At 41.9% G+C, this 18682-nt stretch overlaps 1 protein-coding gene across 1 annotated transcript in view; it reads left to right on the top strand.

Annotated features, from left to right (window-relative positions):
• Nckap5 (NCK associated protein 5) overlaps positions 1–18682 on the top strand; it is an 806966-nt gene that overhangs the window by 301969 nt on the left and 486315 nt on the right. Inside the window, exon 4 of the mRNA XM_051203949.1 lies at positions 14801–14864. Coding sequence (XP_051059906.1) covers positions 14801–14864 — 64 coding nt within the window. The remainder of the gene's footprint in view (positions 1–14800; positions 14865–18682) is intronic.

Here is an 18682-nt window from a genome sequence, read left to right as displayed (position 1 = left end):
ATCCAATTAAATCTCGAAGCATGTTTGTTAATAAATTTTCATATTTGACAATTTCATACATTCTGTCTCCTCTCCCCAGCCATCTCTTAGACCCCCCCCCCCATTGCTTGCCACCTCCCCTCTTTACCTACATATCTCTTTACTGTATTCATGACTTCTGCTCTGTTTGTGTCCCACAGAGTTCAACCAAATGTTCTTTGTATAACCCTGGGTTTAGGAATATATGCTAGAGTTTGGTAGGCTCACCATTGTAGTGAGATATTCACTTTGTCTGCACCTGTGGCACTGACCACACCCATTGGGGGTGGAGACAGGGTCGGACATTACCTGGGGGAACTAAGGGTGAGGAGGAGACCCCAGGAGCTCTCTTGCTTGCAACACCAGGACAGGAGAGCATCCGGAGGCATCCTTGGGACCAGGAACCTGCTGGTGTTCATCTGTCTATGTTGTAAGTTATTTCTTCCTGAATAAACATCTATTTGGCCTATTTGTTTCTCCTGATCATTATTAAACCTCAATACACCAGTGGGTATACAACTAGTTACTTTGCCTTCCCTACTAGTAGGATGTATTAGATGTCGATAGTTCAGCAGTAGATAGTAGCTATGAATGGGGGAAAGTGTGCAAGAGAGCCTTACTACTCACTCCTGAACATTTGCTGAATACGGCATCTCTATGGAAAGAATAACTTGGTGTCTGTTTATATTGTACTCTAACTAGGTCTTCATCCTGATCCAGCCCACCCTTCGTGCTTCAGATAGGAGTTTTAATGAAGCCTAAATTACCCTTTTACTTTTTGAAAATGGGCCAGGTCATAATCCAGCAAAGCATTAACTACTGTGAGTTTATGGATCAGTTATTTAGCATGTTGATGGGTTATTTCTCATATTCCTGTATACTTTCTTCAAACACCACTTATCTTTAGAAACAGAATGGATTTGACCCTGAGTGAGATCATTGCCTGATCAGTTGTTTGCTCTGTAATCACTCATGTTTTTATCATCAAGGTATTTGTCCTCTTTATTTCTTTCACTTTACCTTTAAGTAATGGGATTGGTGTACGAGATCTAAGCTTATATTTAGGTGGCCCACAATATCCTTCCCTTAGATGCCATGGATCTTGACATCTACCTGTCATAATAGGTACAAGTGGCAGTCCACAGATACCACTGGAGGCAAGTATGTGAAACATCCATTGGCAAGATGCTGCACTGAAACACACACACACACACACACACACACACACACACACACACACACACAAGCAAATGGGCACTTGCTAGAACTCAAGAAACAAACGCACTTGTGAAACAGTTTATTCCTAATAAGTAAAATCAAAGAGATTACAGCTACTAATGCCCCACTGAAATTGCCACAGAAAAGAAAACTCATGTTTAGTTTGGTTCAAATAGATGAAGAGAAGGGGAAAATTGAAGGGTGCCGTTCATGGCTGAGCATGGACCAGTTTTATAGATGGAGAACTCCTTGGAGCTACTTTTGGGTTATTGGTATTGAAATTGTGAATTACAAAAATATAGGTGACTACTGTTTAGGGGAGAAATAACAAAAATAAGGACTTGTTAAAAACAAAAGAAAACCCGAAGGACAACCAGAGTAAGATTAGAACTAAGTAGAAAGGGTTTGAGAGTCAGAAAAGCATTATTGTAAATACCATCTCTTTGTCTTTACTCTAATTCTTGAGACCAATATCTGGTTCACCTTGTCTTCATTTACTCTGCTTGTCACTGTAACAAAATACCTGATAAAAGCAACTTGAGTATGGAAGGGTTTATTATGGCTCACAGTTGGAGGATACGGTCCATCATGGTGTGAAGGGCGTGGCATTGGGAGTGTGAGGCAGATGGTCAATTATATATGTAGTAAAAAGGAAGCAGAGAAAGATGAGCACTTGCTCTCAGTTCTCTCCTTTTCGTTTTGTGTGGGACTCCAACTCATCAGATGGTGCTGCCAACTCAGTTTACTAAGCCTAGAGACTTCCTCAGAGACAAGTCTGATTCCAGGTTCTGTTGACTACCAGTAGTAACCATCATATAACCCCAGTCGCTTGTGTGTGAGGCTCAGTTTCCATTGCAACAGCATTAGTGTGTTCTCTGGTCCAGAAGTGAGGTCTCTGGGGAGCAACAGGACTGTGACGGCTTGGACCTCATGGTTAGTTGAATCATTTATGAATTCATAACTTACAATGTTTGGAAGGAGGTGCTATACTGTAGAAGAAAATTCCTGCGTTTGCCTCCTGGTTACCATTGAGGGAATGGAGCCTCTTCTACTATACACTCCCACAAAGTCCTGCTTCATGGTAAGCCTCAAAGCAACTGAGCAAACTGTGGGTTGAAACCATGAGGCACAATAATCCCTCTTTCTCAAAGATGCTTTATCTCAGATATGTTGTCACAGTGTTGGAAAACCATCCCACACTCATCTACACATCTCATCAGTGTTGGTTGCTATTTATATGCTGTGTACAACCCTCTCATTTAGAAGCTGGAGATGTAGCTCAGCTGGACAGTGAAAGACATGTAGGCACTCTGTGTTCAGTCCCCAGTGTCACATGTTTATGGACATGCTAACGCACACCTGTAATCCTAGCACTCAGGAGGCCCGAGGACAAGAGGTATGAGCTTATTCTTTGATGTGTAATAAATTTGAGGCTAATCTAGGCTACATAAGACATGATCTCAAAAAACGTCTCTCGTGTAATTATTGGCACAATTCTAGCAGGAAAGAACGTTGAGTCACAAGGAGTATATAAACAAGGAAGGTAATTGTATCCTGTTAACCAGCAGTCCTCTAATTATATTGATTTAGAAAATCAGGAGGTTCTTTGTTTTTTTTTTTAATCCAGCTAGGTGTGTGTGTGTGTGTGTGTGTGTGTGTGTGTGTGTGTGCGTGCACGTGCGCGCACATGTGATGGTTCTGTTATTCTCCTTCTAGCCCAACTCTATCCCAAGACCAAAGTTGACCTCTTGCCTCCACACGTACCTGTGTGTACATGTGTGCACATGTACTCTAACACACATGTGTTTATACACAAACAGGTAAGTCCTTAGAATGCTCTGGCTGGCTATGTTGGCCTACTTGGCAAGTTCAGGCCAATTAGAGACTTGGTCTCAGATAAAAACCTTGTAAGGCACTGGAGAGTGACCACAGGCTTCTGTATATGCGGACTTACACATTTATATTCTCAGCAACAGAAGATCTAGACATCTCTGGGGCTAAGATTTCATGCACCTGTGGGGATTTAGCTAAGGGTGGTGTTTGGACTACCACAATTACTTTTAATTTCTGTAAGAAATATTACCTAAGTGTAGTGAGTTACTTAGCTTGTCAATAATTTATGATTGTATTGTCATGTGTGCCTGGTTTGCTTTGATGTCGCAACTCTTCAAGCTTAAGTCATAGACTGCTATTTTTCGTGAGTACTTCCCTCATCCTCCTGGTTAGGAGTCAATACTGCCTTTGCTGAAAATCTACTGTACTTTTCTTAGAATAACTGTTAACTATACCAAACTCTGTATGTGTCTAAGTGTAGTGTCCCTTGCCCAAAATGCTTGGGACAAAAGCTATTTCAGAGATTCACATTTTTCAGATTTTTGAAATTTTTCCATCAACTTTACCAATTAAGAGCCTCTAATCTGAAGTATTCTTGATTCAGAAGGAGGTGGAGTTTGGATGTTTTGATTAGTGAAGTTTACCTTATATTCAGAGAGATGGATTTCATACAAATGAATATAGCTGATAGATTCTCCACCCCTCTCCCAAGGTGTGTTGGTTTGTGTCCTAACATGGTGCCTCACACAAGGGACCTTAAACAGCAGAAATGGATTGTCTTATAGTCCTATAGCCCCGAAGGTCAAGATCAAGACATTGGCTGGATTAGCTTATTCCAAGGCCTTTAAGAATGTGCTCCATACCTCTTGCTGAGTTCCTGAAAGTTTGTTGGCAATTTCTTGCTTTTTCAGAGGCTCTGGATTCCTCACTGCAGTATACTCACACTTTATAACATGCCATTTTCCCTGTGAGAGTGAGGATGTGAGGAAATTGCATAATTTCTCCATTTTGTAAGGCCTGTATTCATGCTTGATTAAGTTTAGTTCTAAGGACTTCCTTTTAACATGATCAGTCTAGTAGTCTGTAGGACCTCAACTCTGAGGACTTCAAATGAAAATTGTTACTTTGGTAGGAATATTTCAGTCCCTGGCACCAAATATGGACTCATGGTGCCTTTTTAGGACAGGATGCTTCAGGGTTCTGAGTGGACTTTTAGTCTTCACTGAGTCTTCTGGAGTATAACAGGTACCTCCAGCCCAGTAGGGACCATACTTAAGCAGTGAATGGACAGTATTCCCATTCCCAGTCTTGCCTTAGCATGACCTTTTTTTTTTTTTTTTTTTTTAATTCACTCATAGGCTCATGGCTCACTGGGCAGGGAAGGGAATTCAATGCACAGACTCTTGTTACTGTCCATCAGAATCTCAGTAGAAATCCTGAAGCCTTTTCATTTCCATACTCATAAGCTCCCTTGTCCCGAGGCTACACAGATGGTTTGAGTCTTTGCATAGACACCATCTTGGGGCCTTCAATCAAAACAGAGCCAGAATGAAATTTCAAGGCCATTGATAGTTGAAAGCCATGGCGAACTCAATTAGTTGCCACATAAGGGCTGTTTTCATGTGTGAGGAGACAGCATGTGTTTTTCTGAAGAAGCCCCATTCTTTATTCTGCTATATACTATACGGCCCATCAACTGCATATCACCATAACCAATGGAAGATGACCAGATATCATAGGACACAGTTTTATTAACTTTATTGAATTTCAGTATTAAAAGGAAATAAGATTTGAGAAAAATGTAGGGAATTCCAAGTTGTTTATTTTAATTTTTAAACAGAAAAAAACCCTTGTCTACAAACAGCATTTTTTTCAGAAGTAAAAGTTAACTCAAGAAATCAATTGGTTCTCTGGTGTTTCATAAAGTGTGTCTCAAGGAACTCTATTTGAAGTCATTGACCAGCATTTGCTCTTAGGGGCAGATGGATACAACAGTTAATTCAAGTGATTTGTATCTCCAAGTGAGGGTGGGTTTGCTCTTGTGTGCATTTTGCAGACTCATTGGTAGGGGATGGATGCAATTGCACTCTACCCCAGAGAGAGAGAGAGAGAGAGAGAGAGAGAGAGAGAGAGAGAGAGAGAGAGAGAGAGAGAGAGAGACAGAGAGAGAGACAGAGAGAGAGAGAGAGAGACAGAGAGACTGGGGTAAAGGGAATTATCTTCAGTTCATTATTATGTTCATATAGGAGACCCTTGTAACTACCAAACACCTAAGAATAAAAAGCACAAGTAATTCTAGGGAAAGATAGTAGTCACAAGTGAAAAGAAAAGGAGAAGATGTAGAAAGATAAATTAACTGCATCGTTTGAAAGGGACCATCAGGTGTGCTGGTGGTGCTTAGGATGTACACAGTGCTCCATGTGCAGGTTCTTTCCTCCTTGTATGCTCACAATGGCACAGTTGTCAAGCTTTGCAGTATGGGGTTAGCTTCTTTGGGACTTAATTACAGGCTTGTGCGGGTGCATGCATATGAGCATAGGGGTGTGCATGAGTGTGTGTTCTTGTGTGTAGAGGTACATATGCACATAACTGCGTGTGGTCTCTTGTGCAAGCATAGATATTAACATGGTGTACCTTCTTTGATCACTGTTTGTTGTGTTTTGTTGTTCTTGTTCTCTGTCTCTCTGTCTCTGCCTCTCTGTCTCTCTCTCTTTCTCTCACTGAACCTAGAGATCATTGGATTTGACTAGACTTGTTGGCTAGTGTGCTTCAGGGATCTTCATGCTTAAATCCCATCTCACCCACACTACTAGGGTTGTAGACAACTTTCATGTAATGTGAACTTTCTGGCCAGGCTGGTCCTGCTGCCCTTCTCAGCCCCAAAGAAATACAGGGACACTATACTAGTTACAAAGCTGTTGGCCGTTGGCTTGGGTTTCTTATTGGCTAGCTCTGCCTTAATTATTAACCCCAACTACTAATCCATGTATTTCCACATTGGTCTTACCTCACCGGAGAATAGGAGAATGCTGGACCTGCAACTCCTTTGCCTGCTACATGATGACTGCTTAGCATCTCCACAGAGAAGAGAGTGATTTCCTGTTTGTCCCTGCTTATATACATCACATCATGTCTGGCCAATCAGCCAGTCAACGTTTTATCCATTAACAAATAAGAGAAACATATACAGAGAAGGACCTTCCGCCACCACCACTTTTATATGGGTGTTGCAGTTTTAAACTGCAGAACAAACACTTTACTCTCTAGGCCTATGGAAACCCATTGGTTGCCATTCTTTGCATGCAGCTAGTGTCCGATACTGAGTATGGGTGACGATAGCTTATAATATGGTCTTGTGCCTAGAAGACCAGCTTTGCTCCAAACTTCAATCATTTATTCATGTAGTGTGTGTATGCCTGCACACCCACATCGTATGAGTCCTAACCCTCTAGCATCTTGCAGCCTATTAGGGAAGAGAAATAGATACGGAGAGAGTGGTGGTCGTTCAGTGGAAGACTGGATGAATGAATTAATAAATGGAAGTGTGGATGTCATTAGCATCAATCTATGAGAATGGGAGGACAGACATTGAACATATGACATAAGGGTGCGCACGCTCGCACGCGCGCGTGTCTCTCTCTCTGTGTGTGTGTATGTGTGTGTGTGTGTGTGTGCTGTGTACATGCACATGGAGGTTAGAGGAAACCTCAGCTATCATTTCTCAGGCAGTATCCACTTTATCCTTTTATTTTTGAAATGGTGTCTCATGTTTTGCAGCCTGTAGAGTTGCTTTGCTGGGTGGTGATTGTGACCTGGGTACCCACCTATCTCTGTCTCCAGGGCTGGGATCTGCAAATGTGTGTTCCTGTATCCAGTTTTGTTTAGGTGGGTTCTGGAGATCAAACTCAGGTCCTTGTGTATCAAATGAGCTATCTCTCTAGCTCCAAGGAGAACTGTATTTGATTGCTTTCAGAAGGCAGCCTACTAAATTGTAGATCCCTGTTTTTGTTGTTTATATTTATCTGTGTATTCCAAAATGGAAATTTCTGTTGGTGGAAACATCTCTTGACTTGGGAAGAATGGAAGCTACAAATTTACCAGCAAACATGATGCCATTAAATTTTTGTTTGCTACTGAAAATCCATGTCTTGAAATCAACTTGTTGAGTCGCCCAGTGTCTGATGCACAATGTTTGTGAATGTCTACTAATTTGTAACACACTTTCCACTTACTGACTTTTATGTATCATAAATACAAAGATTCTCCCAACATGCAATGAAAGAGTGGTTTATGATGCTTTGAAGGGTTTAGAAAAATAAGAAATGGAAAATAAAAAGCTGTAGTTTTCTTTGGTCTGTGCTCTGCTTTATAAAAGTTTGTCTAAAATCTGTTCTCTCCTTACATATCTGGAGAGATGCATAATGAGATGAAGTACTGTGGGAAGGCTAATTAATTTAGCCCTGACTCAGGGAAAGCCGCCACTGTTCTCCCCATCTGCCCAAGCGACAGGTGCGCCTGCCTCTTGGCATTGTCCTGCCCTCTGCATCGGGTGACTCCCCAGGATGTCTGTGTGCAGAGATAATGGTCCTTGGACTCCTCTGGAGAGCAAACCTGTTCTCTCTGCACACATACCAGATCGCCACCGGGCTCCTATTCTTGGGGCTCCTATTCTTGGGACTCTGCTAGAAACACGGCTGGCTGATGATGAATTGAATCTTTCCCCCCAAGATTTTAGAGCATAGCACCCTGCCTCAAGGCACAGATGAAAACAGTCATTTATCTAATTTCCCTCTAGGCATTTGGCAGCATCTTCATGGGGGAAATTAGGAAGGAGTGTTGATTGAAACAGAGCCCATGGCTGAGCGTGCCTGTATGTGGGGAACAGGATTTGCATTTTGCAATACACTACAGAGTATATTGGCTCTTGGATTTTGTGGTAGTTGTGGTTGTAGTTGTTGTTGTTGTTTTGTGTGTGTGTGTGTGTGTGTGTGTGTCACAGGTCACACTCAGGTGTTGTTCCTCAAGTACTATCCACCATAGGTTTTGAGACAGGCTCTCCCACTGGCCAGGATATCTTCAAGCAGACTAGGCTAGCTAACCATTGAGCCCTGGGTATTCTCCGGACTCCATATCCCCAGCACTACATACCATCATATCTAGCTCTTTGTGTGGTGGGGGGGAGGTGTGAGGATGTTTTTCCAGCCTATGTGAACCTCTTATATATATGCTGCTTTGCAAACATGAGGGCCATCGGCTTTCAGAAGCCATCATAGAAACCCAGGACTTGTGCTTGAATCACAAGTCCTAGTGGGTAGAGAGAGTCAGTGGTGGTCAGCCAGCATAACCTATTCAGCAAGTCTTCAGGTTTGGTGAGAGACTGCCTCACAGAAGACGGTGCCACTATTGTGCCATTGGGGATAAGGTACCACTGTGGCATCACTGGGGACATTCTGCTGGATGAGTCATTGTTGAATTTTGTAGGATTTACAGCCAAAAAAGACTACTGATTGCTTTCTCCCCTCGGCAGCTTGCACCACAGCTTAGGGCCCTGTAATAACTAGTCCTCAAAGAGGAGGCTTCCAAGTTAGTTTCAGCTCAATCCCTCAGATTCCTCAGTCTGAAGAAAGTGTATAGTTCTTACCTTTGTATTCTGAGAGGCAACCTAGGGCTATAGGAACATCTTGTATTATTTGGGGGGAATTGCTCAGATCTCCCTGGGAGATTTTGGTGGGGAGAAATACCATAAAGCATGCTCATGGAGGAAATGCTAAAGCAATTTTTATGGTATCTTGAGGAGTGGTGTCTGAGGTTGACCTCTGACTTCCAAATGTTCAAGAGCTCACACACACTCAAACACACAAACACAAATGCACACACAGGCTTAAATATGGTTTTAAATAAATGTATATGTATTGCTGATTTGTGAATTTGGCAGAAAAAATAAAATGTTCTTATTTAAGCTTTTGATTAGTGGAAGGCAAGGTTTTTGATCTATCTGCTCAAGCATCCCATATTTTCACATGACTCCTGGGCGTTTCTTCCAGTTAGCAGTGTTCAGATGGCCTCAAGGCTCTTTGCCTTTTCTGAGGTTATATGGGGCTAAACTCCTTCCATACCAATGTGTGCCTATGACAGTGTGTGCACCTTTTGTTCATATTCTGTCACGGTAGTGGCTTATGAGAGGCAGCCCCACCTGACAACACAGCCTCACAGAAGCAAAGATAGGTGCACAGGGCTCTCGGGGATTAGCCACACATGAATTCTGTTCGATAAGGATAAAACTGCACCACTCATTTTAATTTTGGTTCTAAAATTCTCTGATTATTGGTGCTAGAAAGGTGGTTTAGCGCTTAAAAACTTGTACTGTTCTTGCAGAGATCCTGAGTTCGGCTCCTAGCACTCACATTGGGTAACTCACAGCGACCTGTTACTCCTGCTATAGAGAATCTGACCCTCTCTGGCTATGTCAGCATCGACATGCACATGCACACACCTACAATCAGGCATACAATTAAAAATATTAAAAAAAACTCTTCTGTCTAATAATGATACTTGTATATTAACCTATAATAGAATCCTAATTTTATTTATTTATTTTGGGACAGAATCTTAGTATCCCCAACTGGCTATGCACTCCAAAGATGACATTTAACTACTGACCCTCTGCCTTTACCTCCAAAGTGTTGGTATTGCAGACGTGCCCCACCACGCCCATTTCACGGGGCTCTGTGGGTGGAAGCCAGGGCTTTGTGCAGGTGGAGCAGGAGCTCTGCTGTCCGAGCCCTACACCCAGCCCCCTACTGCTCATTGTGCAACCCAGCTTTATGGTGCTGGACCCCATGCTGATGTACTTCAGCATGTTAGGCATTCTTTCTGGTGGTGTGCCCTGCACATGCTGAATTTAGGCTTGTCTTGTTTGTGTTTATTCCCCAATACTATAACTAATACCAGGCCTAAACGAAATTATTGGTGAATATTTGCTGAGTGAGCTAGAATTTTAGTTTATCATTAGATTGTCTAGTTTCTGTCACAAGACTATTTTAGGTGAATTAAAGATAGAAATGCCTTGTACTAGTTTCATTTCTGTTGCTGTGCTAAGCTAAAATAAATAAAAGAGTAATCAGTTTAGGGAGAAAGCAGTATATTAGGTTTACAATTTCAGTTTATAGCCCATCCTCGCAGATATGTCACAATGGCAGGATCTCAAAGCAGTGAGTCCAATCACATCTATCTGCAGTCAGAATAAAAACAAAGAAACAAATAAAAAAGCATGCATTCATACTCACTCACTTCTGTTCAAGTTTCCCACTCTTGCACAGTTCAGGACCCTCTGCCTAGGGAATGGTTTCACCCACAGTAGGCTGGGTCTTCCTGAATCGTTAACTTAGTTAAGACAATCCCTCACATACAAGACTATAGACTAAACCCAGTTATATAGACAATCACTGAGACTCTTCCTGGCTGTTTCTAGTCTTTGTCAGGTTGATAACACTAAACATCAGGGGCATATAGGTTAGGTTACACACACATTATGAAGCTTTAAAATGACGCTTTAAATACCTTGGGATATTGGAACTGAAACTGAAACCCCAAGCTAACATGAACCTGTATATATAGGGGAGAGTATTGCAGAGCATTTTAATCCCACATTATCTTTGCCACATTAAAAGAAACTGGATTTTATTCTCTAAAATATGCACGAGCAGACATGGTTATTGCAGGTTGTTTTATTTTCTGGAAAAGTGAAGTAGAGATTATACATGTTATGTGATGTATCCATCAAACACAGAGTCTGTAACACACTGCAGCCTAGTGACATTGTAACACTAACTGCTTGTTGGATGGACCTTTCAGCAACATCCCCTGTTTTATGTATCCACAGTATGGAGCTGTTTGTAAGGACTTAACAGTAAGTATAAGCATTAGCTCACACCTTTCTTAGAGCTCCTCCTGCTTTGCCTTCGGGGCACCTCCATGGGGGCACCATCTGCCCAGTGAATGACAGAAAGTATGACAGCTTCTGTCCTTCCTGCTCAGTATGGGTTTGAGTCATGGGTCCCTTTTAGAGACACTACTGAGTATCGAATTGTTCCTAGAAAATTCTGTGATTGATTCTGGTGCACCAAAAGGCCCTGTAAAACCCTGAATCTGTGTTCTCCACTCATCACACACAGAACATAGTCCCCATAGCTAGATGGTTTCTCTTTTGTAAGTACTGAAGCCTTGTGGGTGTTTTCAGGACTTTACAAATGTCATTGGTCTTTTTGGGGGACATTCTTGCCTGGGCATCCTTGCAGATCTGCCAGGGTACTGTGAACATCTTCAGTTCACATTAAAAGAGAATTCATCATTCTTTAGCTTGGGTTGGGGGTAGAGGAAGATGTTGGGTGACAGTCACATGCATGGCCATGCCTGACTTTTTACATGGGTATTATGGATTGGAATTAAGGTCCTCAGGCTTGCACAGCAAGAACTCTCACCCACTAAACCATCTCCCTGGGGATTGTGTTGAAGGAGTTTAGCAATCTGAGATTCATTCTCCAAGTGGATGTAAAATAGTAAAGAGAGAGGATTTCTTTCTTCCTGGGAGTTAAACGTTCTGTTTCATGGAACTCAAAGTAAAGTGACTACTGTGTCTGACTTGTCGAGGTTTTGATATTGTGCTTTGTCCCCATGCTGGAGGTAAGGATCTGTGGCTTTTGATCACATAATCCCCAGGCCTTGGTTTTGTAATCATAAACACAGTACCCGCTTCATAATGAGCTCCCAACTTTGCAGCAGAACAAAACAGAGATGTGTTGTGAAATTGCGGCTGTCTGCCCTCAGCAGGGGAACTAAACCCTTCAGGTTCGAGCATGAATGTGCATTTGCTGTGGGGAGCTTGAGAGGCAAGCGTTCTTTGTCTGTTTATTTATTTATTTACCCAGAACTGTTTGTGAGAATCTTCAATTAGCATGAAAAGGAAGCTGGTGCCAGCTTCAGAGCCATTTTGGAATTACAGGTTGGAAGGCCTGGTGTGCCAAGATGTCCAGGGCAAACAAAGATGATGATGAAAGACTGTTCTGTTGTTTCTGATACCTTGATTGAGTTTATTATGCACATTCATTGACATATAGACAGAATGAAGACTGTGTCCACAGCTTGATCACTTCCTTTGTTTCAGTAATGACTTTTCTTTCATGGATAGGTCAGGATTTAGTGTTTCTGTGGCACTCATATTTTGGTGCTTCTCATTTTAATCTTTCCTTAAATTCTAAATTAATGTATTAATTGATTAAACTACAACCGTCCATGGTTGAATCTGAATTGTAGTATTGCCTGTGTGGAGTAACTTTCCTTTTTTTCCTGGAGTTGATGCTTGTCTACATATTGTGTCTTGAGCTCTGATTCTGAAAAAGGTTGCTCTAACATGTAAGTGCTTCTAAGTACCTGCAAACGAACACATAGCACATTGTGATGCAACGTTCTTTCTTTTATTTCATAATTACATATGGTACCTGTCCATATGTGTGCCAAACCATGCACATGTCTCCTGTTTTGTTTTACCATTCTCAGTCTTTATCTCTTAAGACAGGGTCTGTCACTCAACCTGGAGCTAAGATGGCAGCCGGAATGCCCCAGGGATCTTCCTGCTTCTGTCTCCTGTGGAACTGGCATTACAGACACTTGTATATCACTGCTAGAGATTTGAACTCAGGTCCTTATGCTTACCTAGCAATTGCCTTACGCACTGAGCCATCTCGCCAGCCCTGCAACATTCATTCTTTCTGTGGGACATCATTCTGGATTGGATTCCTAGTAGCTGTTGTTCAGAGGCTTCTTTCTTTCTGTAACGTTTTTAGTATTTCTTTGAGCGTTTCATATGTGTATTCGGTGTAGTTGATCATACATATTCACCCCCTCACCCCAGTTCTGGCCCTTACTTGTCCCAGGTCCACTCCCATCAAAAGGTTCCAGGCTGTTTGAGTCCTTTTTAAAATGACTGCTGCTCTTAGACTCCAACAGAAACATCTCTTGGGGCAGTAATTGGTGATCAGTGCATAAATTCAGACTAGTAAAAGCACAGAGAAGAAAGTGGAGTACTGAGCTACAGTGAGACATCTCTGTCTGTATGTCTGCCTCTCCCCCCCCCCCCCCACACACGCAAGGCTCAGGGATCATTATAGAAGAGGGGAAAGAAAATTCTAATAGTCAAAGTCCAGGGAGAATCACAGGAAAGTAAGTTATTTTTGGACATGACAGGATTGTTGAACTCATGAACTCACAGCAGCTGTGGTTGTCCGTTCTTACAAGAGCTGCACATGATTGATAAGCCAGAGTGCATTCCAGCATGCTCGAAGGAGGGCATTCTGTAGAGCTATGGACTGTTGATGTCTTCTGGGGCATATTGCAACACTCCCAACTTTTCACATAAATTCTGGGACTCCAATTCAGGTCATCATGCTTACACGACAAGCCCTTCATTTATTGGGCCCCTCCTTAGCCTGGAAAGTTTGTTTAGGGATGGCCAGGTGTGTCACAGCCATTGGAGGCAGGAAATCGTCTCACTATGCTGAGGTTGGAGGAGCCCCTTCTGCATTCAGGGTCAGCTGTAGCAGAAGAGGGATGAAGTGCCACTCAAACACTTTCATCTCACTAGAAGGGGAGGGATTTCAGGGGAAATTATCACTTAAACTGAGCCTTGGTGCTGGGTAGAAGCGGCTCCTTACCTCGATGTCACTTGTTCACTGTTTAAAAACAAAACAAAACAAAACTGAAAAGCTGTTCAAAATGCATGAATTATCATGAGCATTCTTAACATTTCAGTGGATAGTATGTATATCGGAAGTGTAATTAGTTATGAAGGATATGAAATGAGTCTCGTGATTAAGTATGACTACGAAGCCTGATTTAGCGGGTCTTTGTATTTTGTGTGATTGTGCATGTTTACGTGAGCTCAGAAGGTTGCTTTCAGGACTCAGTTCTCTCTTTCCGCTCCTGGGTCTCAGGGGGATCTCAGGCCCCCGGGGCTTTCCCTTCTCATCCATCTCACTGACTCATGATCTGATTTTTCAATCTGTATTTCAAAAGTTTCCTAGTACCTGAAAAATATGCAGAGTTTTAAGTTTAGAGTTTGAGGGTACAGAAACGCAATACTTGATCCTGTCAACATCCCATTTCAGAGCTCAGTTGTTCCTGTAGCATCTGAGGACCCTCCCCCTCACCCCCCCCCCATTTCCTCCCCTACAGGAGAGGTTCATAGAATGGGCAAAATGTCCAATACAGTTCATTTCACATCGCAAGCTTGCAAGTGACTTCCAGCTTTCTCAAGAATGGTGTGGAGTCATGGTTTGTTTACTTTTTAAAATTCAGCTTGGTTATAGAGGGGAAAGAGAAAACAATTAAAAATATATAAGCAAAATCAATACTGAAGTACTAATTAAATAGCCTTAGAAACGTAAGCGACAAAGGACATATGCAAATGAGGTTAGTGGAGTACTGCTTAACCTAGCATGCAGTGTTTATTCCTCTATTCTGAGCTCCAAAGCAAAAGAGTCAGTTTTGTGATGCTGGATGGAGACGAGGCCCCAGTGACCAACCACTTTAAATATTTAATATTAAATATGGTTGAGGGAAGGAGGTAAGTAAAGGATGTGGTGGCTCTGGAGATTTGATAGGAATGTTTCCCAGCCATGTGGTGGCATCTCAGCCCTGGGAATAGTCACCTAATTACGTGCTTCTCTCTCTCCAGGGAGAAGTTGGCTGTGGCCAGGCTGCAGAGAGAAGTTGCCCAGAGGACAAACCAAGGGGCCATGGTGAGTCTCTCTTCCTGTGGGTCTCCTGTCCTGAGAGTCCCAGCAAAACATGTCAAAGCCACATATTTGTATGTAGCCAACTCCATGAGAATGCCTTTGGTAAATGATGTATTTGTTTCAGTTTAGCTAGCTTTGCCACGGAAGGTGAGACACACACACACACACACACACACACACACACACACACACACACACACACACACACACAGACCTGAGACCAGATGTGAAATAATACTCAAATGTTCAAAAGGGTGGAAGGCCGTGTTTTAAGAATCTTGACGGGATGGTCAGGGTTCCATCTGTCAGTGCCAAGTCTGCACTGTGCAAATTTAGATTTTTACATAAGGCCAATTCAATTGAATCCAACCCTCTCAGTCATTCGAAGGGAAACAAAACAAATTACAGAAAGAATCCTGGGGTGTTTCCTAATGGAATTGCCTTTTATTTCTCTCCTTCCCCAGTATCTATAGGACCTTTCACCCTGTACTTTCCAGCTTGACTCCTTAAGAAAAGTGATGTTTCTTTGTGTTTCTGAATGATACAAAAGAATCAATACAATTTCTTTTGGTCTACCTGAACTTCATTTTATAGCCCTTTGTCTTTGCCAGAGTATCTGCTGGGGTGCTACTTCAACGCCCTCCATGACTGTGTGGGTATCCCGGGAGTCTGTGTACGTGTAAATTAACTGCTGTTGCAATCTCTGTGAAGAAAATAGAACACCCTCTTAGTTTGCTGGTCTTCGGACAAGACCTGTGCAGGTGTGTGACTTTGCAGCAGGAGAATCTGTTCTCTCTGAAAAGGAAGTAGCATCTTTGTATGGAGCCCCTGAAGGTTGCTCCCATTTGATTCTGTGAGAGCTAAGTGAAAGTTCGCCCACTAAAAAGAGGAAGAAATTTGTGAAAGTCACTGGTCCTGGTCTTCTGATGGGGAATGCAAGAGGCTGGGGCTACTATTTGACGGGCACAGGGGAACAGAAGTGTGCTAGCATATTTTGGGAAGACAAATCACACTGTTGTGGTAGGAGTGAGAATTTTTTGTAATTTTCAAATCTTCAAACATTTTGAGACAGCCACTCAGAACTGTCTCTGAACAATGACATGAAAAAACATAAAGGTCCGAGTGTTGAGCTACACCTGCTTAACTATACTGTTCCCTACATTGTAGACGCCTCTGGATGGCAGAGAATAAGCCTGCTGTCTGTCATTCCTCGGGTTACTTCCACCTTGTGTTCTCAGACAGGGTCTCTCACTGGCTGCAGCTCACCAAGTAAGCTGGTCTGGCCAGCAAGCTCCAGGGATGAACCTGTCCCTACTTCCCAAGCACTGGGGTTATAAACACACATCATCATGTCTGGTTTTAAAGCTAGGTTCTGGGGTAGAACTTAGGTCCCCATGGTTACATAGCAAGCACTAACCATGTGAACTCCTCCCTAGTTAAGAGATTTTTTTTCTTTTTTGTGGTAAACACTTTATTTTTGAATATCATTACATCTATACAGACATCACACACTTATAGCCTTATATCCAGTTCCCCCTAATATCAATATCTTGCTTGACTGTGGCATAATCAACCATAACAGAGACATCAATGTTATATTACTGTTAATTAAATTCCAGAATCTATTAAGATTTTACCATGACCTATCTGTGATCTACAATTCAAAGCCGGACTCTGCATTTCATGCAGAATGGTTCCCTGTTAGTAGCAGGGATTGACACATTTGTGCAATTTGAACCATATATATATATGCACATACACACACCCCTCAGCTTGGGGGTAAGGCCAGTCTGGATTCACATTATACTAGCTGATGTTTACTGTACCCAAGGTAACAAGTTTAGTCTGAGATTTTTGTTTCATTAAGGGATGTTTTGGGAAACTGACTTTCAGTATCTTGGATATTTTGTATTTGTTTTCCTAGTTGATCAGCGAAATACTTCTTATAGGTTTACAGTTCCCTTGAGTGGCTTTTCCCTATTTGTCTTCTTTCTGAGAGATTATTTAACCCATGCTTTATTCTGGGGCTCAGTGTGTCCTTCCTCTGAGTCCTTAGTGCACCTCGTTTTGTTAATGCATAGAGAGAAGACCCATTTGAGCAGTATAAAGACATGTTTTCATTATCTTATAGAACTATTTAAGTTTTGATTCCTTATATGTGCATCTTCATAAATTTCAATTAGACATGCTTTGGTGTGTAGTTAAGAATTATATGTGTGTGTGTGTGTGTGTGTGTGTGTGTGTGTGTGTGTGTGTGTGTATAAATGCAATGGGAAATTAACAATTTGGTGCACATACCTAACATGCATACATACATATGAGATATATGTTAGCTAAATTCTCAACACCATTCACCAGACAGTGAACTCCAAGTATGACCTTTATTATCTTCCAAATGTTCCCATCAAGCCTGGTCATTGACAGAATTACTTGTATTTTGCCACTGAAAGCCCTGTAAAGGTTATACCCATATATAGTAAATGAAAAGAATGATGGCATTTGCTATTTAAAAGATGTATTCATATTATTTTATGTGTATGAGTGTTTCACCTGTAATGTATGTATGTATATATGTAATATGAAAGGCCCTCCAAGTTTGTATAAGATTCTCCAGGACCAAGTTCCCAGCTTAAAGGAGATTTATTTTCCCCAGAAAGACAAAGGTCAGGGAGTAATAGACAAAGACAAGGGGCAGAAGAGGATCGAGATTGTTGGACTTCAATACTTTGGTGGCTGTACCTTGGTAGTCAGCCTCAGGAGGAGGAGTGGCCAAACAAGGGAATAGACCTTGGTGACCAGCTTTAAGAAAATAATAGTTTAGCAGGGTAGAGGAAATGGAGGAGAAGGGTTAGGCAAAAACTGTCTGTACCATGTTTGCCATGCTTGGGTCTGCTAGAGCCCCTTTATAATGTATGTGCATAAGTACTACATACATGCCTGTTAACTGAAGGCGAGAAATGGGGGATTGGATCAATGAAGCGACTTACGGGTGGTTATGAGTCACCTTTAGGATGCTGGGAGTTCTAGTTATTATTATTACTATATAATATTACTATTATTATTATTACTGTATTACTCTGCAAGAGTAATATGTGTTCTTAACCACTGAACCATCTTTCCAGACCTGGAAACTCACCCTAAAATGTACAGTTGGGTATGGGAGGGGAGGAGTACCACTTACTCACTGTTGAGGGTAATGTCAATCGGTACAGCAACTATCACAGTCAGTGTTGAAGACCCTCAAGGGACTAACACTCCAGCTCTCCTGCCATGGGGTATCCAAAACACCCAAGCTGGCACACTATACCTGTATTTGTACGTCAGGCTATTGCTGCACTATTCATAATCGTGAGGAAATTGAACCAGCTTTGTTACAAGTATGTTTTCCAGCCGGCCTGGTCCCAAAGCCCTGTCAGCCCCAAATAACACACAGAGACATTATATTGGATATAATGCTGTTGGCTTGTTATTAGCATTTCTTATTGGCTAGCTCTGTCTTAAATATTAACCAATTTCTATCAATTTAAGTATTTCCACATGGTCTTATCTTACCAGAGAGAGGGCCTGGAGTTCTACCCTGTTGGTCCTACATCTTAAAACTCCTCCCTACTTCTTCCTCTCTCCTACTAGTCTCCTCGTCCTGCCTATCTTGCTTTCCTATTGTCCAACAGGACTTCATTCATTAACCAATACAAGTAACATATTTACAGAATGACATCTCCCATCACAGCTTAGATGGCCACTGGCAGATGAACAGATAAATGTGCTCCACATATATAATGTTCTTTTTAGCTGTGGTGAAAAATGAAATCATGACATTT

Source organism: Phodopus roborovskii, unplaced genomic scaffold (assembly GCF_943737965.1).
Source record: "Phodopus roborovskii unplaced genomic scaffold, PHOROB, whole genome shotgun sequence".
NCBI classification, from domain to species: Eukaryota; Metazoa; Chordata; class Mammalia; order Rodentia; family Cricetidae; genus Phodopus; species Phodopus roborovskii.
The sequence above is the reverse complement of the archived record's forward strand: the minus strand, read 5'-3'. Positions and strand labels throughout refer to the sequence as shown.